This window comes from Chiloscyllium plagiosum, unplaced genomic scaffold (assembly GCF_037043375.1).
Source record: "Chiloscyllium plagiosum isolate Xiang-an unplaced genomic scaffold, Cpla_swu_hap1 HiC_scaffold_43, whole genome shotgun sequence".
In the NCBI taxonomy this organism is placed as follows: Eukaryota; Metazoa; Chordata; class Chondrichthyes; order Orectolobiformes; family Hemiscylliidae; genus Chiloscyllium; species Chiloscyllium plagiosum.
The window spans coordinates 24,668,330-24,694,305 of NW_028270181.1; the positions used below are offsets into that span (position 1 = coordinate 24,668,330).

Consider the following 25,976-nt stretch of genomic DNA (forward strand, 5'->3'; position numbering starts at 1 on the left):
ACCCCGGCTCATAAGCCTCATTCCTGATGAAGGGCGTATGCCCGAAACGTCGATTCGCCTGCTCCTCGGATGCTGCCTGACCTGCTATGCTTTTCCAGCACCACACTCTCGACGGTGGATAGGAAGGCATGTTTTCCATTTGTAGAGACAACAACTGGGGCATCGGGCTTCAGTTAGAAGGCTAAGAGAGTGGAGGAGAAAGTTTTTCACTGACAGGGTGGACGTGTGTCTATAACATACTGCCTGAAACACTAGCAGAAACTCTCAATACTTGAGCAGTGTTTAGTTATTCACTTGCATTGCTGTAGCCTCCAGGTTATGGGCCTAAAGCTGGAAAATAGGATCAGTGTAGTCAGATCTTGTTGGCCAACATGATACGCTGAATGGCCACCTTCTGTGCTGTAAAAGTCTATGGTTTATCCCCATATTCCTTGTTGTCTAGTAACTAGAAATCTGTCAATCTCCAACTCCAACTTACTTAACTACTGAGCTTCCACACCATCTGGGAAAGAGAATTCCAAAGATTCAGCCGGTCTGAGTAAAGATATTCCTCCTCCTCAGTCCTAAACGGTTTGCCTTTTATTCTGAGGCTTTTTCCCCTGGTTCTAGATGCACAAAGGGTCCAGGGACACAGACCGAAGATTCCAAGTGAGAGACAGTTTTCATGTAAAGAAGTAGGGAGGAAGCAAAATTCTTCAGTTGCATCCAGAAGCTATATTTTCCAAGCAGTTCGTAGAAAGCCCAACAAGGCATTTGAAATGGAGCCCAGTTAAGTGGAAGAGAGTACTTTCTAAATACAGCAAGCAGTAATGAGCTGGAACTCGCAAAAGGAAATTGGACAAATGCAAAGTAAATCTGCAGAATAATGGGGATTGAGAGGACTGGGCGAGTGGAACTGACTGGATTGCTGTGTGGAGAGCCAGTATAAACTCGAATGGTCTCCTGTGGTGCCAATGACTGTCTGAATCTAGCACTACAGTTTTCACTTCATGTCAATTTACTCCCTTGCATGGAAAATGCTACGGCTGGAGAAATCTCTTCAGGATGCTGCAGGGTCAAACCCTAAATTATATCAAACACCACCTCTCCACATACACACACACAGTCTTATTGTCATTCTACTGCATATATAGAAACTCTGTGTAACATAGAGCACTGTGGCACAGAATGATCCCCAGGAAACACTAATCTAACCTGCTATTGTTCCTCAAGATGGCAATCCCATAATGCAGTATAATTTAAGTAGACATGAACACAAGATTAAACCAGTGCCACAGGCTCAGTCGCTCCAATAAATTGCAATTCTCTTCTCTCCCAAAGAAGCTAACAGCACTTTCTCGTTCTACAAACTGCTCTTGATTATTAGTTCCCAGTCCTCTAGAGTACACAGTCATTGCTTTAAAAACAAACTCAGTATTTTTATTTTTAGAGAGTCCCCTGTTTTACAACTTGGGGAGCTTGCAGATGTGCCACCTGCTCCTTATGGAGGGGCCTGGAGCAAGCTCCACATGGTTGCAACTCCCAGAAGATCACGGCAGAGGGGGGGCTACTGCAGCCCCACACTTGGTTATTTTTTAGTCAGCGTGCTGATGTGCCTGTGTGTCGAAGTGAACTTGTGAGACCTATCAACCATTAACCCCCAGAGACAGAGTAGGATACCATCCCCTGCTCTCCATCTCACTGACGCCACCTTCCTCTCAATCCTTCACAATGAAAACATGTACCTGACAGCAAAGGACACAATGAATATTAAAACATAAACACAGCAACAGAAACCAAGAACAGGAGTAGGCCATTCGGCCCTTTGAGCCTGCTCTGCTATACAATTCAATCATGCTGATCATCTAACTTAGTCTCCTGCTCCCACTTTCTCCCCACATTCTATGATCCCTTTAGCTTCAAGAACCATATCTAATGCTTTCTTGAAAATGTTCAATGATTTGGCCTCAACCATATTCTGTGGTAGTGAACTCAACAGGCTCACCACTCTCTGGATGAAAAGATTTCCCCTCATCTTGGTCCTAAATGGCCTGCTCTACATCCTGAGACCAAGACCCTTGGTTCTGGAGTTCTTAGTCATCAGAACAATCTTCCTGTGCTTACCCTGTCTAGTTCTATTGGAATTTTATAAGTATCTATGCAGCATCTATAGGTAACCTTCTTTACTGTGCACTGTACCTCCAATTTGCAAACTGCAATTTGTCACCTGCAAGCTTACTAACTACACCTCGTATATCCAAATCGCTTATATGACGAAAAGCGATGAAGCCAGCAATAATCCTTGTGGCACACCATTGGTCACAGGCCTCCAGTCTGAAAAGCAACCCTTCACCACTACCCTCTGACTTTTACCTTCAAGCCAGTTCTGTATCCAAATGGCTAGTTCTCCCTGTATTCCAAGAGGTCTAACCTTGGTAACCAGTCTAGTACAAGGAACCTCGTCAAACTGAGGTCCACATAGATCATGTCCATCACTGTGCCCTCATCAAGCCTCTTACTTCAAAAAAATTCAATCAAGTTAGTCAGACAGAATTTCCCATGCACAAAGCCACACTGACTATCCCTAATCAGTCCTTGCCTTTCTAAATACATATAAATCCTGTCCCTCAGGATTTCCTCCAACAACTTGCCCACCACCATTGACAGGCTCACCGGTCTATAGTTCCCTGGCTTTTCCTTACCACCTTTCTTAAATAGTGGCACCATATTAGCCAACCTCTAGTCCCTACCTGTGACTATCGATGATACAAATATCTCAGCAAGGGACCCAGCAATCACTTCCCGAGCTTCCCACAGAGTTCTAGGATCCAAGACCGTGTTAGGAAACTGGAGCTGGAGTTGGATGAACTTAGGATCATTCGGGAGGCAGAGGGGGTCATAGATCGGAGCTTTAGGGAAGTAGTAACTCCAAAGATTGCAGACAGATGGGTGACAGTGAGGGGAACTGGGAGGAAGCAGCCAGTGCAGGGACCCCCTACGGCCGTTCCCCTCAAGAACAAGTATACCGTTTTGGATACTTGTGGGGGGGACGACTTACCAGGGGTAAGCAATGGAGTTCAGGCCTCTGGCATGGAGCCTGTCCCCGTTGCTCAGAAGGGAAGGGTGGAGAAGAGCAGAGCAATAGTTATTGGGGACTCGATAGTTCGGGGCACAGATAGGCGGTTTTGTGGGGGCGAGAGAGACTCACGTTTGGTATGTTGCCTCCCAGGTGCAAGGGTACGTGACGTCTCTGATCGTGTTTTCCGGGTCCTTAAGGGGGAGGGGGAGCAGCCCGAACTCATGGTCCACATTGGCACCAACGACATAGGTAGGAAGAGAGCTGAGGATGTTAGGCAGGCTTTCAGGGAGCTAGGTTGGAAGCTCAGAGTTAGAACAAACAGAGTTGTTGTCTCTGGTTTGTTACCCGTGCCACGTGATAGAGAGTCAAGGAATAGGAAGAGAGAACAGTTAAATGCGTGGCTACAGGGATGGTGCAGGAGGGAGGGATTCCGGTATCTGGATAACTGGGGTTCTTTCTGGGGAAGGTGGGACCTCTATAAACAGGATGGTCTACACCTGAACCTGAGGGGCACCAGTATCCTTGGCGGGAGGTTTGCTAGTGCTCTTGGGGGGGGGGGTTTAAACTAACTCTGCAGGGGCATGGGAACCGAGACTGTAGCTTTAGGGTGCAGGACCTGGAGTGTAGGGAGGTTAGGAACATGGCATCAATCTCAAAGGAGGGTGCCTGTAAACAGGAAAGTGGCTTGAAGTGTGTATACTTCAATGCAAGAAGTATACGAAATAAGGTAGGTGAACTTGCAGCGTGGGTTGGTACCTGGGATTTCGATGTTGTGGCTATTACGGAGACATGGGTAGAATAGGGACAGGATTGGCTGTTGCAGGTTCCAGTGTTTAAATGTTTTAGTAGGGTCAGAGGTGGGGGTAAAAGAGGGGGAGGTGTGGCATTGCTTGTCAAAGATAGTATTACAGCGGTGGAAAGGACGATGGATGAAGACTCGCCATCTGAGGTAGTTTGGGCTGAGGTTAGGAATAGAAAAGGTGAGGTCACCCTGTTAGGAGTTTTCTACAGGCCTCCTAGAGATGTAGAAGAAAGGATTGCGAGGATGATTCAGGAGAAGAGTGAAAGTAATAGGGTGGTTGTTATGGGGGACTTTAACTTTCCAGATATTGACTGGGAAAGCTATAGCTCGAATTCGTTAGATGGGTCGGTGTTTGTCCAATGTGTGCAGGAGGGTTTCCTGACACAATATGTAGACAGGCCAACAAGAGGTGAGGCCATACTGGATTTGGTTCTGGGTAACGAACCAGGCCAGGTGTTAGAATTGGAGGTAGGTGAGCACTTTGGGGACAGTGACCACAATTCGGTGACTTTTACTCTAGTGATGGAGAGGGATAAGTGTGCACTGCAGGGCAAGAGTTATAGCTGGGGGCAGGGAAATTATGATGCGGTGAGGTACGACTTAGGATGCGTGGCTTTGAAAAGTAGGCTCCACGGAAGGGCGCAATTGATACGTGGAGCTTGTTCAAGGAGCAACTATTGAGTGTCCTCGATAAGTATGTACCTGTCAGGCAGGGAGGAAAGGGTCGTGTGAGGGAGCCGTGGTTTAATAAGGAATTGGAATCCCTTGTTAAAGGGAAGAGGGCGGCCTATGTAAAGATGAGGTGTGAAGGTTCAATTGGGGCAATTGAGAGTTATAAGGTAGCCAGGAAGGATCTGAAGAGAGAGCTAAGAGCAGCAAGGAGGGGACATGAAAAGTCCTTAGTTGGTAGGATTTGGGAAAACCCAAAGGCTTTCTATAGGTATGTCAGGAATAAAAGAATGACTAGGGTAGGAATAGGTCCAGTCAAGGATAGTAGTGGGAAGTTGCTTGTGGAGGCTGAAGAGATTGGGGAGACACTGAATGAATACTTTTCGTCAGTATTCACTCAGGAACAGGACATTGTTGCCGATGTGAATACTGAGTCACAATTAATTAGAATGGACGGCTTTGAGGTATGTAGGGAAGAGGTGTTGGAAATTCTGGAAAGGATGAAAATAGATAAGTCCCCTGGGCTTGATGGCATTTATCCTAGGATTCTCTGGGAAGCAAGAGAGGAGATTGCAGAGCCATTGGCCTTGATTTTTATGTCCTCGTTGTCTACAGGAATAGCGCCAGAAGACTGAAGGATAGCAAATGTGGTTCCCTTGTTCAAGAAGGGGAGTAGGGATAACCCTAGTAACTATAGGCCGGTGAGTCTCACTTCTATTGTGGGCAAAGTCTCAGAGAGAATTGTAAGGGATAGGATTTATGAACATCTGGATAGGAATAATGTGATCAAGGATAGTCAGCATGGTTTTGTGAAGGGCAGGTCGTGCCTCACAAACCTTATTGAATTCTTTGAGAAGGTGACTAAGGAGGTGGACGAGGGTAAAGCGGTAAATGTGGTGTATATGGATTTTAGTAAGGCATTTGATAAGGTTCCCCATGGTAGGCTACTGCAAAAAAATAATGAGGTATGGCATTGAGGGTGAGTTGGAGGTTTGGATTAGGAATTGGCTGGCTGGAAGAAGACAGAGGGTAGTAGTTGATGGTAAAGGTTCATCTTGGCGTGCAGTTACTAGCGGTGTTCCGCAAGGATCTGTTTTGGGACCATTGCTGTTTGTCATTTTTATAAATGACCTGGAGGAGGGGCTAGAAGGTTGGGTGAGCAGGTTTGCAGATGATACGAAAGTCGGAGTTGTTGACAGTGAGGAAGGATGTGGCAGGTTACAGCGGGATATAGATAAGCTGCAGAGCTGGGCAGAAAGGTGGCAAATGGAGTTCAATGTAGCTAAGTGTGAGGTGATTCACTTTGGTAAGAGTAACAAGAAGATGGAGTACTGGGCTAATGGGCGGATACTTGGTAGTGTGGATGAGCAGAGGGATCTTGGTGTCCATGTACACAGATCTCTGAAAGTTGCCACCCAGGTAAATAGTGCAGTGAAGAAGGCATATGGCGTACTGGCTTTTATTGGTAGAGGAATTGAGTTCCGGAGTCCTGAGGTCATGTTGCAGTTGTATAAGACTCTAGTGCAGCCGCATCTGGAGTATTGTGTGCAGTTTCGGTCGCCATACTATAGGAAGGATGTGGAGGCACTGGAACGGGTGCAGAGGAGGTTTACCAGGATGTTGCCTGGTATGGTAGGAAGATCGTATGAGGAAAGGCTGAGGCACTTGGGGCTGTTTTCATTGGAGAAAAGAAGGTTTAGGGGTGACTTGATAGAGGTGTACAAGATGATTAGGGGTTTAGATAGGGTTGACCATGAGAACCTTTTTCCACGTATGGAGTCAGCTATTACGAGGGGGCATAGCTTTAAATTAAGGGGTGGTAGGTATAGGACAGATGTTAGGGGTAGATTCTTTACTCAGCAAGTCGTGAGTTCATGGAATGCCCTGCAGTGGTGGACTCTCCCTCTTTATGGGCATTGGATAGGCATATGGAAGATAGTGGGCTAGTGTAGGTTAGGTGGGCTTGGATCGGCGCAACATCAAGGGCCAAAGGGCCTGTACTGCGCTGTATTTTTCTATGTTCTATATATCTGATCAGATACTTGGGATTTATCCACTTTTAAGACATCTATGATGTCCTCTTCTGTAATATGGCCATTTTTCAAGATATCTATTTCCCCATATATACTTTCTGTATCCTTATCCACAGGCAACACTGATGCAAAATATGCATTTAGTATCTTCCTCGACTTCTGCAGTTCCACATATAAGCTGCCTAGTTGATCTTTGAGGGGCCCTTTTCTCTTCCTAGTTACCCTTTTGTCTTTAATGTATTCGTAGAATCCCTTTGGATTCTCCTTAACTCTATTTGCCAAAGCTATCTCATGTCCCCTTTTTTTGGCCCTCCTGGTTTCCCTCTTAAGTAGACTCCTACTGCCTTTATGCTCTTCTAAGGATTCATTCGATCTCTGCTGTCTATACCTGACATATGCTTTCTTCTTCTTCTGGTCCAAAACCTCAATTTCTCTAGTCATCCAGCATTCCCTAAACCTACCAGCCTTGCCCTTCACCCTAACAAGAACAGTTAGAGAAGGCAGTTGCATGGATTTGGTCAGTAATATATAATACACACCATGGTTCATCTGAGTATGACCTCAACGCCATTTTCCTGTCAGCCCCTTTGAAACCTCGGCTCGTGAAGAGTCTACCTGTTTCTGCCTTAAAATATTCAATAACTCTGCCTCCTCCACACTCGGGATAGACTCACGACCCTCAGAAAACATTTCTCCTTATCTTGAATGGGAGACCCCTTAAACTGTTCTAGTATGTCCGATGTGGGGGAAATCATTCTCTCAACACTCATCCAGCCAAGTCCCCTCAAGATTTTATCTCTTTCAATAAAATCATCTCACGTTCTTCAAAACTTCAATGTGTGTAATCCTAGAAACCCTACAGTGTGGAAACAGGCCCTTCGGTTCAACAAGTCCACAACGACCCGCAGAAGAGTTAACCACCCAGACCCATTCCCCTACCCTATTGTCCTACATTTACCCCTGACTAATGCAACGGTGGCACAGTGGTTAGCACTGCTGCCTCACAGCGCTTGAGACCCGGGTTCAATTCCCGCCTCAGGCGACTGACTGTGTGGAGTTTGCACGTTCTCCCCATGTCTGCGTGGGTTTCCTCCGGGTGCTCCGGTTTCCTCCCACAGTCCAAAAGATGTGCAGGGTCAGGTGAATTGGCCATGCTAAATTGCCCGTAGTGTTAGGTAAGGGATAAATGTAGGGGTATGGGTGGGTTTCGCTTCGGCGGGTCGGTGTGGACTTGTTGGGCCGAAGGGCCTGTTTCCACACTGTAATGTAATCTAATGTAATCTAATCTAATCTAATCTAACCTACACATCCCTGAACACTATGGGACTTGGTCAATTCACCTAACCTGCACATCCTTGGATTGTGGGAGGAAAGTGGAGCACCCAGACGAAGCCCACGCAGACACAGGGAGAACATGCAAACTCCAAACAGACGCCCAAGGGTGTATTCAAACCCAGGTCCTTGGGGCTGTGAGGCAGCAGTGCTAACCACTGAGCCACCGTGCCACCCCAATTGGCTGAGCCTAACCAACCTTTCCTCACGTGATAATCCCCACATCCCAGCAACCTGTCGAGTGAACCTTCTCTGAATTGCTTCTCATTTAACAACGTACTGTCCGAAATATGGAATCTAAAGTAAATGTACACAGCACTACAGATATGGTCTCAGAGCTGATCTGGGTGTCTGAGGTTATCCTACCACTGGGTTTCCTAGTACCTCTGACAAATGTGTGTCACCCCTGATTTCTATGTAGATGTTCCACATTCTTCTTAGAATGATGTAACATTTGGCAGACTTACTCTATTTACTGGATACCTTGAACAGTGTAGTTTTTTTATGAACACATATCACGGGTAGTACTAGCGCATAGCCCTGGTACAAACATACCAACATCAAGCTGAAACTACTAATATTCAGCAATTTGCAAGAAGAACACAAGGTTTTACTGGAGTTAGATATTTTTGGTATCAGATTGTTGGAAGGTGGTGGAGTAGAGGGGTGTCAGAAAGGACACCTTCCCAAGGGGAACTAGAGACAGACAATAAATGCTGACCCAGCCATTGACACCCCTGTTCCACGAGAGAATTAAACAAAAATCATACAAATTGGAGGCCAGGGTTGAAGCCCACCAATCAGTTTCTTTCAAAGACTTGGGGGGGGGGGCAGCTTTTTTTTTCTGACCAAGAGTGTTTCACGTGTGGAATGAACTTCCAGAGGAAGTGGTGGATATGGGCATAGTTACAATGTGTAAAAGACATTTGGATAAGTACATGAATAGGAAATAATTGGAGGGATATGGCCAAGTACTAGTTTAATTGGGATTACAGCTTCACTGAAGGGCCTGGTTCGGCACTGTTTATCTCTGATGCACCAGGACAGAAAGGGATTAAATTGGAGGTTTTTACAATTTGCAATGCTCCCTGCTCAAGCAAATAGACCACAAGAGACCAAGGGTTTGGGTTAACTTAGTAGCTAGGTCATGTTGCTTCACTACTGAATATATTGTGAATGAGAAAAGCTGTTGTGTCGCAGTGGTAACATCCCTGCCTCTGAGCCAGGAGGTCCAGATTCAAGTCCCACCTGCTCCAAAGATGGGTTATCTACATTGTGAATGACAACAGCCTGTAGTTATGTGGCACATGGCAAAACATCCTAAGGCAAGTTCACAACAGTGAGCACAGTAGGAGGTATTCAAACAGGTGACTTAAGATGGTTCAAGGAACAGAAAGAAGGATATAGGGAGTGAGAAAGAGGTTCAGGGAGGATGGTTGGGAGTTTAACAAATAGTGGCCCAGCTACAAATGATGGATGAAGATACAAATCAGATTTAGTGAAATGCAGAGTTCTCAGAAGTTGTAGTACAGAAGAGGTTAGAAATAGAGAGTAGCAAAGCTGCAAAGGGGGTTTGACCATATATGATGAGCATTCTTAAAGAGCCCGTGTACAGCAGTACAAGTCAGTGAGTACATAGGTGATCTGCGCGAATAGGACTGGGTACAAGTCAAGATACTGGCAGACTTTGGGATGGTCTAATATTTACAGAGAGTGGACACTTGAATGTGGAGGCTGTAGAGCAGAGAAGACTTTGACAGTAACAAGGAAGTGGGTGAACATTTCAACATTAGACATGTTGAAGCAAGGACAGAGAGGGTTGTGAAAATGGCAGCCGCCCCAAACTGGGATGGTAAAGGTTCGTCTGTAGATCGTAGCTAGAATGGAGATAATTCTTTGTAGTTTCCATCACATATAGATAGGGCGGTTATAGGACATTTAGCATATTTGCCTTCATTGCTCAGACCTTTGAGTATAGGAGTTGTGACGTTATGTTGAGGTTGTACAAAATGTTTCTTTTAATAAATCCTAGAATCCCTACAGTATGGAAAAAGGCCCTTTGGCCAAACAAGTCCACACCGATCCTTGGAAGAGTAACCCACCCAGACCCATTCCCATACCCTATTATTCCGATATTTACACCTGACTAATGCACATAATCTACACATCCCTGAACACTATGGACAACTTAGCATGACCAATTCACCTAACATGCACATCTTTGGATTGTGGGAGGAATCTGGAGCACCCGGAGGAACCCACATAGATACAGGGAGAATGTGCAAACTCCACACAGACAGTCGTCTGAGGTTGGAAATGAACCCGGGTCACTGGCGCTGTGAGGCAGCAGTGCTAACAACTGAGCCACTGTGTCATGTAACTGATTCTCACACAGAAAGTAATGGCAATCAAGGCAGGATTTAGCGTGGTGAAGAGGGTCAAAGAGCTGTGATGTTTTGAGTGTGGCTGGTTTGGTTTTGGAAACTGGAAACTGGTTAAGACATCGGTCTATTCCGGTGCAAAGAGCAGGAGGAAATGGATTTTGTTTTTTGTGCATGGGATGTGTACATGGCTGGTTAGGCCAGAATTTATTGTCCCCATCAAACCACCTGGTGGTGGGGAGTTGCATTCTTGAAATGCTGCAGTCCTTAGGTTGTGGGTACACCCACCATGCTGTTACAGAGGGAGTTGCAGGATTTAATAGTGGTACCTTTCCAAGTCAGGCTGGTGAGAGGCTTTGGGGAGAGGGGGGATTCCAATGCCCTCACCCTTCTGGATGGTAGAGGTCTCAGATCTGCAAAGTGCTGTTGGATGTGCCTTGGGGAATTTCTGCAGTGCATCTTGTAGACGGTAGACATTACTGCTACTGTGTGTCAGTAGTGAAGGGAAGTGAATGTTGAAAGAGGGGGAAGGAGTGTTAATAAAGCTGCCAGCTTTGTTCGGCTTATCAATTATTGGCGCTGCTCTCGTGCTCCCGACTTGTGCCTTGCAGACAGGAGTTATTCGCCTCAGAATTCCTAGCCTCTGACCTGCAGCATGGTGGCACAGTGGTTAGCACTGCTGCCTCACAGCACCAGAGACCCGGGTTCAATTCTTGCCTCAGGCGACTGACTGCGTGGAGTTTGCACATTCTCCCCGTGTCTGCGTGGGTTTCCTCCCACAGTCCAAAAACGTGCAGGTTAGGTGAATTGGCCATGCTAAATTGCCCGTAGTGTTAGGTGAAGGGGTAAGTGTAGTGGAATGGGTCTGGGTGGGTTGCGCGTTGGTGTGGATGTGTTGGGCTGAAGGGCCTGTTTCCACACTGTAAGTAAGTAATCTAAAAAAAAACTGCTCTTGCAGCTACAAAATTTTATGTGACTCGTCTGATTCAGTTTCTGGTCAATGCTAATGCTCAGGATGTTGATAGTGAGTCTTTCAGTGACGGGGTAATGTCATTCAAGTTCAAGGGGCTATGGCAGGCTTTACTCTTGTTGGAGATGGTCACTGCCTGACATTTCTCTGGCACAAATAATACTTGTCATTTGACAGTCAAAGCCTGGATATTCTCCAGGTCTTGTTCACTGCTTCAGTACCTGAGGAGTCACAAATGGTGGTGAACGTTATGCAAACGTCGGTGAACACATCCCCATTTCTGACCTTATGATGGAGGGAAGGTCATTGATTAAAGCAGCTAAAGACAGTTGGGCCTAGGCCTCTTTCCTGAGGAACGCCTGCAGAGATACGTCCAACAACTCCAGCCATCTTCCTTTGTGCTGGTTCTGACTCCAACCCAGTGGAGAGGTTTTCCCCCAATTCCCACTGACGCTAGTTTTGCTGGGGTTTATTAATGCCTTGTTTGGTCAAATGCAGGTCAGTCTCCCTCAGGATTTAGATCTTTTGTCCATGTTTAAATCAAAGCTTTTTAAAGGGAGAATTCCCAAACCTGAGCTTCCATCTGCCTGTCCTGAACTTGGGAGTTTCAGACTGGTCTGAGACAGGTGTTAATTGCAATACTCTAGCTGTTTGTGTCCATCTTCTTCAAGGAATTCCTAAACTCCTGCTCCAGGGCTCTCAGAATTCTCACTCTTGTACAGTTTTCCCAGTGTCTGGAATTCAGATCATCATAACTGATACATTCCTACGTGTTGATCTGTTATCCCAGCCAAACTCTCCACATTTGGAAAGAAATACGCAGTGCAATAATGTTTTACTTTATGTGGTAATGCTCACATTACCTTCTGTTAGATCAGAAACCTGGCTTGGACACTTTAGAGTACAACAGCCATTTATTATAACTAAAGATTACGTGCAAACAAGTGTCTTGGGTGGTATAACTATTCTAGGTTACAGAGGAGCATGTTTCTAGTAGAGTGTCGTGCATCAAGTGATACAAGGTAAAATGGAGTATGAGATCTTTATACCTTCAGGTAATGAGCTATGACACACTGATAATACAGTGACAACACCTCCACATCATAGTGATAACAGTCAGTGTCAGAAGTCACATGATACCAGATTCTAGTCCACCTCACCTGATGAAGGAGCCACCACTCTGAAATGATTTGGAGACGCCGGTGTTGGACTGGGGTGGACAAAGTGGAAAAAAAAATCAAACAGCACCAGGTTATAGTCCAGCAGGTTTAATTGGAAGCACACTAGCTTTCGGAGCGCCACTCCTTCATCAGGTGGTTGTGAAGAATAAGATTGTAAGACACAGAGTTTATAGCAATAAACTTCTGTGTCTTACAATCTCATTCTCCACAACTATCTGATGAAGGAGCAGTGCTCCGAAAGCTAGTGCTTCCAAATAAACCTGTTGGACTATAACCTGGTGTCATGTGATTTCTGACTTTGTCCATCCCAGTCCCACAGCAGTGTCTCCACAGAATAGTCAGTAGCATCTCTCAAAGGCACACTGATCATGAGACAGCTTACTGAATATGATGGGCTTTATATGAGTGTACCTTGGAGTGTTTTACCAACACTGATAAACAGCCATCAGCCTTGGCTTTTGCCTCTTTCATCATATGGTCACAGGGTCAAGCCCCACCAGACTAAAACCCAGCTGACAGAAGCATAGTTTTGTTTTCAGCTAAGTGTAACAGAATCCCATAACACTATATCAAAGAGCTGGGAAGCTCTGGCCAACACTTGTATCAGAAATCCTCTGGTCATTATCACATTATTGTTTATGGCAACTGGTGTGTTGTTGGCAGAGCAGTATTGGAGCTGGACCTGTAATTCAGAGGCCCAACCCAATACAGATTCAAATCCCAAGGCAGCCAGTTAAATTTAAACTCCTTTTTAAGAGCAATCTGGAATTGGAAACTAGTTAAATTGGAAAACTTGAAGCTATCATTAATTGTTGCAAACATCCATCTGGTTCATCGACCTCCTTTAGGGAAATAAATCTGCTATCTTTACCTTGTCTGGCCTATGTGTGACTCCAGATTCACAGTAATATGGTTGACTTATTTCCCAGAGAGCAATTTCAGAATGGGCAACAAACACTAGTCTTGTCACAGTCACTCACATCCCACAAACAAATTAAAAACGTAGAAGTGTTCCTGTCACAACAGACTACTCAACACGTAAAATCAAAACAGAAACTGTGGGCAGACATACTGAGCTTTTCCAGCATTTTCTGTTTTGGTTTCTGATTTACAGCATCTGCAGTTCTTTCAATTTTTACTTAAATGTAATACTGCGGAGTACCATTTGGTAAAAGCTGCTATATATATATATATGTGCAAAGTCTATTCCTAAACACATGGGGAGGGCTCAAGTTGCTTCTGCCTTGACTTTATTTTCTGTTTTGCTATTCTGGTTTGGCTGCAGCCTATAGGTTTCCTTCTTGCAATTAGGGCCACCCTCAGACCTGCAAAAGAGGCAGAAAATGGGGACGGGGGTGGGGGGTGGAAGAACAATCCAACAAGCAGGCAAAACTTCCGATTAAATAGCCATGACCGGGATGGGAGGGAACTAGAAGGAAAGAGGGGGCGGGCGCTACTGTCAGTGGAAATAACGTGACGCAAATGACGAGCCTCAAACATGAACTCCAACCCAGAGAGAGAGAGAGAGGGAGGGGGGAAATAATGTTTTAACATCCAGCTTCCCCTCCTCCACCTCCAAAAAAGAAATTAAATCAACTAGCAATGCCTTTACATTGCAAATCAAAATTAAAAAGCACTCACTGCTCTCACGGAGAGTACTCTCGGCCAAAAGAAAATCTGAACTGAAATTGTAGCAAAGACCCCCATTTAAAAGTCCTGCTTTTGTGTGTGTGTACCTTTCAGCAATTCACTGCAAGTTGTTCTCACCCGTTTTCACTTCGACTCGACCCTAACACGGCGCTTTTTTGAAAAATACATCCGTGCGTGTGGACAATTGTTAAAACAGAAAAGTTAACCCCCCCCGCTCTGTGGGTAACACGAGGTTCTCAGCCGGCCTACAACAACACCACAAAATGGAGCAATGCGAGCGGACACCCACCGGAACGGGACGAATTTTAATGCAAAAAGACTGCAGTCCGGGGATATTGGGGGTTTTTTTCGTTGTTGTTGTAGTATTGCAAACAGGGTTAAAGCTCTCCCCACTTTGTTTGCAGAAGGAGGCAATACACCAGCCCGTGCAGAGCAGCAGGCCGACAGCATTTTCAAATACTTGTTCGTTGCAATGAATGCACACAAAAAAAAAACCCCAACACAGACACAAGGGAAGGGGTTGCAGACTTTCCGGGGTGGGGTGCGTACAGATTTGTCTTACCTCCGGGAGTGGTGGAGAACAGGGTCCCCCCTGGGGTAGTGCAGTAGTCATGAGGTAGCTGCGTTGCATCGTTCAGGGCAACTCTCCTGGTGGGGATCACTCGGCATTCACTTTGCTGACAAGTCGCAGACATCTCGAAAGCAAACCGTGCTCTCACCTTCCTTCCCTACACAAGCACAAAATGCAACAAAAAAAAAAGTGAAGGGGAGGTGGTGTAAGAAATTTTTAAAAAATATAATAATGATGTTCGGCGGCTTAACCAAAATAAAAAATAAAATCCTGCCCTGTATCCCCCTTTTCCTTTCCGCCTTCCCCCAGCCCGTCAGTGAAGCACCACCTACTGGAGACTGGTGATGGGTGGAAAAAACCCCACACACAACAAAACCTTCATCTGTGGTCATGCACTCAGGCAAGGGGGAGGCTGCGGGACGCTTAAAGGGACCCCTATCCTCACCTTTGACAACCTTCCTTCTTGTTGAACTATCATTATACTCCTTTGACCCCCTTCCCAAGGCAAGCCGCCGACTTCAAGGAATTGAATTGCACGCCACTTGGGACTTGCATTTGTATAGCGACTTTGTCACTCGCCTCGCGTCCACCAACTCAAAAGCGCTCCAAATCCCAACATGTACTTTTGAAATGTAACCGTTGTTGCCTTGAATGTACTCAAGGTTGAGTATGATTTGTATTTGCCGGTGTTGGACTGGGGTGTACAAAGTTAAAAATCACACAACACCAGGTTATAGTCCAACAGGTTTATTTGGAAGCACTAGCTTTCAGAGTGCTGCTCCTTCATCAGATGGTTGTGGAGTATAAGATTAGCTATAAATTCTGTGTCTTACAATCTTATACTCCACAACCACCTGATGAAGGAGTAGAGCTCTGAAAGCTAGTGCTTCCAATTAGACCTTTTGGACTATAACCTGGTGTTGCGTGATTTTTAAGGTTGAGTGAGATAGATTTGCATTGTTTGAGGACTCCAGGGTGGTGTTGTTTGGGGGCGGGGGGGGGGGCAGACAGGAGAGCGAAGTTAATGCCCCATAAAAGATCAGCCATGATCTCATTGAGTTGTGTGACAGGCTTTTTTTAAAAAATTCACTTGTGGGATATAAGCATTGCTCTCTGGTCAGTATTTATCGCCCATTTCTAGCTGCCCCTTGAGAAGGTGGTGGTGAGCTGCCTTCTTGAACATCTGCAGCCTACATGCTGTGCGTTGACCCACAATGCGAATTCCAGGATTTTGACGCAGTGAAGGAACTGTGATATATTTCCAAGTCAGGATGATGAGTGACTTGGAGCAGAAGTTGTTTGATGGACCAAATGGCCCACTCCTGTTCCTACCTTTGGTGACCTTGTACCAAAATAGATAGTCATCCTGTCACTTAAATAAGGTGCTGCCTGGCTTGTGGTGTTCTTCCAGCTTCCTGCTGGCCTACCTTGGATCCCAGCATCTGCCGTTCTCTTTTGTTTCTAACTGGCTTTAAAGAATCCAGAGACTCAGGCAATATTCCGGAGCTGTCGGTTCAATTCCCATACTAACAGCTGCTGGAATTTAAATTTAATTCATTAAATCAAAACAGATTTTGGCTGATTCCCTTTAGAAAAATTGGCTGATGCAGGCTCTCTTTTTACCTTCATTTTTTGCCGTAATCTTTAAGGCTGTCTTGAGGTGTGGTGGTAGTGTCGTTACCATGGACAGGGAGGCCTGGTTTCACATCCCATCCTGCTCCAGACGTGTGTAATAATTCTCAATCTCTCCCCTCACCTAAAGTGTGGTGACCCTTAGGTCAAACCATGACAAATTGTACCTCTAACGAGGAAAGCAGCCCCACTCCCGTCCCATTTATCTCTCAGCTCCCCCGGCCCACAAGCCTGATGAAGGGTTTATTCCCGGATCGTCGATTCTCCTGCTTTTCGGATGCTGCCTAACCTGCTGTGCTTTTCCAGCACCACACTCTCAACTCTGATCTCCAGCAGTCCTCACTTTTTCCCTAGAGGACTAGGGTGACTTTACCTTTACATCAGTGCAGTACTGAGGTTATGCCACACTATCGGAGGTCCTGACTGCATTCTAGTTAAAGATTTTATAGAGTGCTTTAACAGAAACAAGAGCATTCATCTCAATGTTCTGGCTCATATGTACAATGCAACAACAAGATAATAACCAAGAAATCAAGCAGGGCTTTCAAAACTAAACCACCTATACCCAGAGAGTGGTGAGAATGTGGAACTCAGTACCACAGGAAGTAGTTGAAGTCACTACTATAGATGTATTTAAGAAAACAAAAGTGTATTTATAGCCAAAAGAAAATGTTTTGAAGTGCAGTCATTGTTGTAATGTATATGTTACAAATTTTCTAATCAAGTTGCTCAGAGATGTCATTACACACCTCTGGGTGGGACTTGAACCCATCTACCCACGCCTCCTCCCTCTGAGATATGGACATTACAACAAATTTATATCCTGTTGGGTTCCATTTATCTGGTACTGGCAGTTAAGCTTTTTAGTTGCTAACTGCCTGATGCAACAGATGTCTGAAAGTTGGTGCAGCAATCCTACATCACTACACAGAGTGTCAACCTTGAGTTTTATGCTCAGTTCATGAAGTAGGATTTGAACCCCAAACTGTGTATTACAGATACCAGTGTATTACCAACTGAGCCAAGCAGAAAGGAATAGAGAGTTAATGCTGAAATGCTAATTTGGAAAGGTAGAAGAAGGCTCAAGTGGAGTTAAATGCTACCTAGATCCAGTTGAAACAAATGACACGTCTTTGCAATTAATACTTGATATAATCCTATGAGAAAATGTCACTGAAAGAAAACAATGAACCTGGTCATTTATATCTTGGTGATTGCACCTAAATTACAGATCAAGCTTTTTTTTGTAATTCATGCACAGAATGTCAGAGTTGTTAGCTGGGCCAGCATATTCTGCCCCATCCCTAATTAGCCTTGAGAAGATGATGCTGACGACATCTTGAACTGCTGCAGTCCTTGCGATATAGGGACACCAATGGTGCTGTTAAAGAAGAAGTTTCAGGACTTTGATGAAGCAACGCTGAAGGAAGTCACACAGTCATAGAGCCATAGGGATCTACAGTACAGAAAAGGCTCTTCAGCCCATTGGATCCATGCCAGTCAAAAACTACCACCTAACCATTTTGCAGCACTGGGCCTATGACCTTGTATGTCTGGCATCGCCAGTGCACATCTGAATACTTCTGAAATGTTCTGAAGGTTTCTGCCTCTACCACGCCTATAGGCAGTAAGTTCCTTATTCCCAGCAGCCTCTGGATGAAAATGTTTTTCCTCACATCCCCTCTAATCTCTCAGCCCCTTATCTTAAATCCATGCCCTCGGTCATTAGTCCCTCCACCAAAGGGAAACGTTTCTTCCTGTTTTCTCTGTCTATGCACCTTAAAATCTTATACATCCCAATCATGACCCCTCTCAATCTCCTCTGCTCTAAAGAAGACAATCTCAGTTTGTCTAATCTCTCTTCATAACTGAAACTTTCCAGCCCAGGCAAAATCATCATAAATCTCGTCTGCACTATCTCCTGTGCTAGATAGAGTAGTGAGTGGCTTGGAGGGGAACTAGCAGGCAGTGGGTCCCATGTCTTTGCCTTAGATGGAAGAGGTCTTGGGTTTGGAAAGTACTATTGAGGAAACCTCAGTGAGTCACTACAGTGCAACTAGTAGATGGTACACCCTGCTTCTGCTGTGCTGTTGATGGTGAGGGAGAGAAAGTGGAAGGTGGTGTATGGGCTGCTGATGAAGTGGGCTGCTTTGTCCTTGATGTGTTCAGTTTCTTAGGCATTATTGGAGCAGCAATTCCTCAGGCAAGTAGGGAGTATTCAAGCACACTCTTGACTGTTCCTTGTAGATGGCCTGCTTTCACACTGTATGATCGTATTGAGAAGTGGAGCAGGCTCAAGAGGCTGAATGGCCTGCTCCTGCTCCAATTTATACAGTTAGGAATAAAGGCACTTTGGGCATCTTGACGTCATGCAAGATGGAATATAAATGAAAGCTTCATATTCTCCTTAGTCCACATAAGATAATAGTCTAACTTTCATCCAGTGAAAACATTGATTTTTTTAACACTGAGTATGAGTACGGTATGCATCATAAGTTCAGTTGTGACCAATGAGAGCTGGTAATGAAATCTGCAATTTCATCCTGAGAGCCCAGGGGCTGCGTTGCATTCAACCCGGATAACAGAAAGCACCAATGTACTGATGTCCACACCTTCTCTGACTACGTGTTTAGTCACCTGTACTCATTATGTTGCGTGTGAAACGTTGTTGCTAATCATGCCTGTCAAGCACCAAGTGATGTTTTACGGAGTTAAAGGTGCTATAAATGCAAGTTGCTGTTGTTGTAGGATGCTAGCCATGTGAGGCCAGCCAGAACAACATTGGAATGATTGAGTAACAAATTGTCAATAAGGCTTTCAGTAGTAAATGAGCCAATGAAGATGAGTAATGTTACATGAGTGAAAGTCCTGATGGAGAAGATATTGGACAAGAAGTTGTGCTCAGGACTATGTGGGACATCCAAATTGTGAATGTCTTGCTTCAGTCTCAGATAATGCTGAAGTATTGATGGTGTCGATAACCAGGGGTCTTAATTTGTGGCAGGAACCAAAGTCAATGGCATTGGTCTTCCCAATATTTGATTGGAGGTGAATTAAGTATACCTGCTTAGAATATATTGATGCATCAAAGTATGTGTTGCTATTAGCTTGTCTCATGAAAGAAACATAGAAAAAAGGAGCTCGAGTAGGCAATTTTGCTCTTTGAACCTCCTCCACCATTCAATCTGATCATGGTTCAATAACCAACTCAGTCCCCTGTTCCCACTTTCCCCCCATACCCTATTGTCCTTTTAGCCCTAAGAACGATACCTAACTCCTTCTTACAGTCATAGAGTCATAGAGATGAACAGCACAGAAACAGACCCCTCAGTCCAACTCGTTCATGCGGACCAGATATCCTAACCTAATCTAGTCCCATTTGCCAGCACTTGGCCCATATCCCTCTCCTGTTCATATACCCATCCAGATGCCTTTTAAATGTTGTAATTGTACCAAACTGCACCACTTCCTCTGGCAGCTCATTCCATACACACACCTCCCTCTGCGTGAAAGAAATGCCCCTTAGGTCCCTTTTAGATTTGAAAATATTCAATTTTTTTGGCCTCAACTGCTTCCTGCGGCAGAGAATTCCACAGACTCATCACTCTCTGAGTGAAGCAATTTCTCCTCATCTCAATCCTAAACTTAAAAATCACACAACACCAGGTTATCATCCAACAAGTTTATTTGGAAGCACTAGCTTTCTGGGCGCTGCTCCTTCATCAGGTGGTTGTGGAGCAGGATCATAAGACACAGAATTTATAGCGATAGATCGCGGGGTCATGCAACTTAAACAATATATTGAACAAACCTAGATTCCTGGTAAGCCTTTCATCTTTTAGAATGGGTTGCAGGTTTCACTTCATTAATATGTAAATCCCAGAACTTCATTCCAGTCACATTCTCAGGATAACTTAAGGTTCTATTTTTAAAAAAAGTGACATCTCAGCTCAGACATTGTATTAAAGGTGTGAGGTTAGAGTCTGTCTGTATCCCAATCTTGAGTCAGACTTGTTATATTTCCAAAGTAGGAATTTATAAAATGTTACATCGAGTGACTGCTTGCGGATTTTGTGCTTTTTGAACAAAACAGAACATAACAGCAATTACAATTCTGCAAATGCAAATTCACCCCATAGACCTATAGTACACGTATGTGAGGGAGGGAGAGAGAGAGAGAGAGAGAAAGAGAGTGTGTGTCTGCCTGTCTGTCTGAGAGAGAGCATGTCTGTGAGAGAGGGCCTGTGTGAATATATAGGAGTGTGTGTGTGGAGAGAGAGTGTGTAGTGCAGTGGGGTCACCTGTAGTGTGTCATGAACCCGGTTGAGGCCATCCTCATGGGTACCAAACTTGGCTATTAGCCTCTGCTCAGCCACTCTGCGTTGTACTTCCAAATAAACCAGTTGGACTATAACTGGTGTTGTGTGATTTTTAACTTTGTCCACCCCAGTCCAACACCGGCATCTTCACATCAATCCTAAAAGACATACCTCGTATCCTTAGACTGTGAGCCCTGGTTCTGGACTGTTTGGCCATTGGGAACATCCATCCTGTGCTTACACTGTCTAGTCCTGTTAGAATTTTATAAGTTTCTATGAGATCCCTTCACCCCCACCCCCACTCCAACATTCTTCTAAACTCCAATGAATATAATCCTAATTGATTCAATCTCTGTCAATACATGTCTTTCCACTTTAGGAATCAGTCTGGAAAATCTTTGTTGCTCTCCTTCCATAGCCAGAACATCCTCCTTAAATAAGACCAAAATTGCACAAAGTATTCCACTCTATTCACATTTTACTTCATTGGCCATGCAGTTGTCCACTCATCGACTTGTCCAAATCTATCACTTTCATAGCTTTGAAGCAGATTTTAAAAAAAATACCTATGCACACATTCTAAATATGCAAAGGACCAGAGTTACTGTTAATGCATAGGGCTATTCCCCAAGATGTTTATTCAGATCTGAAAGGCTGAAGCATTAAATCAAGATTTTTCTTCAGTGAAAATATCCCATGCAACAAAAGCTCTTTATCATGAGAAAGCTGATTTGAAACTGGGTCAGCCTGAGTTGGGCTGGTGACCAAATTGATTTTGTTTGAATCACATGGTGCTATAGTATTTGCATTTGTTTACTTGGCATTTACTGCACAAGCAATAAATAACAAATCATTTGGAACAGTTAATGCAGAAGTGTGTGTGTGTGTAATTTTCAGTCTGTGAGAGATACAATGTGTATTTCTGTGTGTGTGCATGTGTGTTTGTATGTATCTGTGTGAGACAGAGACACAGAATGTGTAGTTGTGTGTGTATTTGTCTATGTGAGTGTGTGTGAGAGCGAGAACACTGTGTTTGCCAGTGTATGTTTGTGTGTATGCATTGAGGGACAGAATGTGTATTTGTGTGTAATTTTATGTGTCTGTGTGTGAGAGAGAGAAAGCGAGAAAATATGTGTGTGTGAGAAAGAGAGAATGTGTATTTCTGTATGTATGTGTGAATGACAAAGAGAGAGACTCTTTGTAACTGTATGTGTGTGTTTGTACATTTCTGTCTGTGCGTGTGTCTGTGTGTGACAGAATGTGTATTTGTGCTTCAGTGTGAGTAACAAAGAGCATGGTGGCTCAGTGGTTAGCACTGCTGCCTCACAGCACTGGAGGTTGGGTTTGATCCTAACTTTGGGTGACTGGCTGTGTGGAGTTTGCATGTTCTCCATGTGTCTGTGTGGGTTTACTCCAGGTGCTCTAGTTTCCTCCCACGATCCACCAACCTGCAGGTTAGGTGAATTAGCCATGCAACGTTGTCCAAAGTGTTCAGGGATCTGTAGGTTAGCTACATTAGTAGGGGAATGGATCTGGGTGGATTACTCTTTGGAGAGTGGGCATGGATTTGTTTGGCCAAAGGCCCTATTTCAACATTGTAGGGATTGTATGATACCTAAAGATAAACTTTAGGTTTATTTTCAGAATTGGGTTATGCCCTTTGTAGTACCATTTATTAAACTGAGTGTTTGGTGTAGACTTACATTGAATGTTAGAATCAGTATTGCCGAAAAAAGGCACATTTTACCAAAGAGTCTCCCAAACAATTATCTATTTTCAAACAGAATTTTTTACAGTACAATATTTTTCTATTGATAAGACAGCCATTTATATAGTAAGTACAGCACAAAAACAGCCCATTCACCCCGACTGGTCTGTGCCAGAGTTTATGCTCTGCACAATCATGTTGTCCCCCAAATTATTTCAAGCCTTTTGTTGTCATCCTCCGTGTCCTTTTCTAGCTTTCCAATAAGACAATCTGTGGTATGCATCTTCACCACACTGATGCAGAATACAAATTGAACTGTTTCTTTTCAGAACAGTGTGAAAATGTGAAAGTCTAGTCTTGCGTATCAAGAGGAAACACACATTAGAATGCAGCCAACATGAAGAGTAGGTTAAATTGCTCAAGGGAGACAAGGAAGCTGACCAGTTGTGTGCAAAGACATATAAAATCTAAAAGCAAATTTCTAGTAATTAAAGTCATCAAACACTCATTAAAACAGTATCATGGAAGTTCATGACATATTATTATTGTTTGGAAACTTCTGTTATAATGTGGACATTTAGCTTTATGTTTGATTTGTACTTTTATATCGTGTAGGCTAAGATGGAGAGACATAGTTTTAGTTTAACTTTTGAGTTCTGTGAATGGTACAATGTGGTGTGGGAATTTGTTCACATACATTTGAATTAATCTTCTAAAAAAAAACCAATTGTGGTGAATTATTTAGTGCTCTCGAAACAAGTGTAGAAGAGAAAAAAATGGATGTTGCCCAGCAACAAGGTATCTTACGACCCACAGAGAAAAAGACAAGTATTGTTTTATAGAGGGAGAGGCTGACCCATCTAGAAGGAAGGTGAGTGAGTGTGCAGGGTTCTTTCAGAGAGAGAAAGAAGTGGGTCATTCGATAGGAAAAGGTCGAGACGATCAGCAGTGTAGTTTAGTCAGTGTCTAAAACAGTCAGTGGGGCAGGTGAAAAGACCCAGAGTGGATGAGAAATTAGTAAGAAAAAAGGCTTCAGAAGCAGAAGGCTTTAAAATATCAGAAGGCACGACATCCTAGATGGTTGAATGTGTACCTCACTTTCTCACGTTTTCCTGCTCGACATCTTCTTTATTGCAAAAATATACTTTATTCACAAAAAAAGTTTATCTACATTCACAGGTACTAAAGTACTTCTGTACTGTCTTTGTGTATCAAGAGGAAACACACATTAGAATTTGACATTCCCTGCAGCTACAAAAGCCCAAGGCCTTTTATTGCTTCTGCAGGAGAATATTTACATATGTTTGAGGCAACAAGAGGGTCTGATAACTGAACGGACCCTCGTTGTACTTTGACAGTAAGGCCTCAGACGGTGGTCTTTCCCCAATGCACCTTGGCGGCAGCTCCCCCAAGCTTTAGTGCATCTCTCAGCAGGCAGTCGTGGATCTTGGAATGTGTCAGTCTGCAGCACCAGGTCAAGGGTGCTTTACACTGGAAGACCAAAACATTTTGGGCAGACCAAAAAATGTCTCTCACTGAGTTGATGGTCCTCCAAGTGCAGTCGATGTTTACCTTAATGCGTGTCCTGGGGAACCACCCGTAGAGCGTAATGTCCTGCGCCACAAAGTTGCTCAGGATGAATCTTAACAAAAACCACCGCAGCTCTCTTTCAGACTTCCTTTGCAAAGGTGCATTCTGGCAGGAAATGTGTTACATTTTTTTTCACCAGAGTAACTGCTTTGAGGGCTGCGTGTGGTAGCGCACAGAGACTGGGTGTGCATGAAGGGCCAGATGGGTAGTGCTCTTCTCTCCATCAGCCAAGCTAAGTCATTCTGCCAACAATTGCCCCCTCATCACTTATCCTGAGGGAATGCTGAGTATAGGTTTCAATTATATCTTAAAGATCTGAAAGATGAGCAGCCGATAGTTTTACCTGCTTGTTTCTGTAAATGTAACTCTATAATCTAACATTAATATGTGCGATGTGTGTGTCTGGGAGAAGTGCCGATTTGGCATTGATGAACCTGAGACAAAGATGTAACCTGATCGTTTTGAATGGCACCTTCTCCTGTAATCATAATGAAGGATTACCTTACTTTCCTTACATCTAATTAACTTAAGTCTGAAGTGAAGGCTCATTAAGGCATGTTATTTGAGTCCAGATCATATTCTAGCCATTCTAATCTTGACAGTACCAAGGAGATTGAGCAGTTGGCATGCCGCAACGCTTTCCTTCTCAATGACTCTCCGTTCACTTTTGCACAGTTGTTCTGAAATGTTCTTTACTATATTTCTGGGTCGTCATTGGCATAGCCAAACAGTAAACTGAATTCCTGTTACCTGCAATGTCTTAAGTAAGAAGAAGGAATCAAAGGCTTTAAGTGTTGGGCACTGCCCACAAGTGCCAATTCTGCTGCCAACAATGTCTTGGAGGAAACTGGTAAAGGTGGAGGTGCCTTATTAAAGTTGATTCATGATTCATGTGTGCCACTTCAGCATGAGTAGCACTTACTGCCCATCCTTAATTGCCCTTAAGAGGTTGGCATTGGGCAGTCTATGTGGTAAAAATGCTCCCAAAACACTGGGATGGGCCAAGATGGTATCTGGCTTGGATGAAGATATGGGTGGTCTGTTATGGACCAGGCCAAGACCCCCCTCAAAATATTTCAAGAAGGTAGCCTCGACCCTAACCTTTTCTTATTTTAAAGGCAGATGTGGAGTGGGTGTTCCAGGTGTGATGCAGCTTGTCAAAGCACTTGGCTTTAAGCAAAACAGAATTTATTTAAACACTGCACTTGAAACATGAACAAAAGAAAGCGGAATTTAGAATAACTTAACTTTTGGAAAACGTAACTGACCCGACACAGCAACTTAACTAATTAACTATTCCTATTCAGTAACGTCAGATAAGTACACCCCTTGGCAAAAAGGTAAATTCAGGCACAGATTCTTACAGGCAGGAGGGAACAACATCCAAAAAGAGATTTCAGAGAAAGCCAGAGCAATCCTTTACTGTAGTTTGCAACACTTCTGGATTTCAACATCTTGTGATTGCTATAGCAAAAAAAACTAGAAGAACCTGAATTGGGAGAATAGGCCACTCCCCTACTATTGTTTAGCTGTTACTCCCTAGACTGTCTGTCATCTCTGACTTTACCACCTCTCTTCAAAAAACCAAAGACAAAATAACTTTTTTAAAGTGACAGCATCATCACAGGAGTTGCCATGCAATTGCTCACTTTGCCCGTCTAGATGGTAACATTCACAGGTTTTGGAGACCCTGTTGGTGAAACCCGGATGAGGACAGTACACACTGAAGCCACATTTCTGAGTATGGATGGATGTTTAATGCAGTGATGCATCCCTGGTGATTGCTTTGTCCTAGATACTGCCAAGTTCTTGACGCTAGTGGCTGTATCCATACAAGCAAGCAGACAGCCAACTGGATACAAAAGGGTGGTGGTGGAGAGTTGTTTTTAGGACTGGAGGTCTGTGATCAGTGGTATGCCATAGGATCAATACTGCTTTTCATTACTTCTATAAATGATTTCGATGTGAATGTAGGAGGTGTAGTTAGTAAGTTTGCAGATAACAACAAAACAGGCTAAAAATCACACAACATCAGGTTGTAGTCCAACAGTTTTATTTGGAAACTCTAGCTTCAAACTAC

General features: G+C 44.1%; 1 protein-coding gene across 1 annotated transcript in view; it reads right to left on the reverse strand.

Annotated features, from left to right (window-relative positions):
• Positions 1 to 14,955, reverse strand: part of LOC122541787 (eukaryotic translation initiation factor 4E-binding protein 2) — a 30,700-nt gene extending 15,745 nt beyond the window's left edge. Inside the window, exon 1 of the mRNA XM_087982528.1 lies at positions 14,639 to 14,955. Coding sequence (XP_087838654.1) covers positions 14,639 to 14,771 — 133 coding nt within the window. The 5' untranslated portion in view covers positions 14,772 to 14,955. The remainder of the gene's footprint in view (positions 1 to 14,638) is intronic.
• Between the last annotated feature and the right edge of the window lie 11,021 nt (positions 14,956 to 25,976).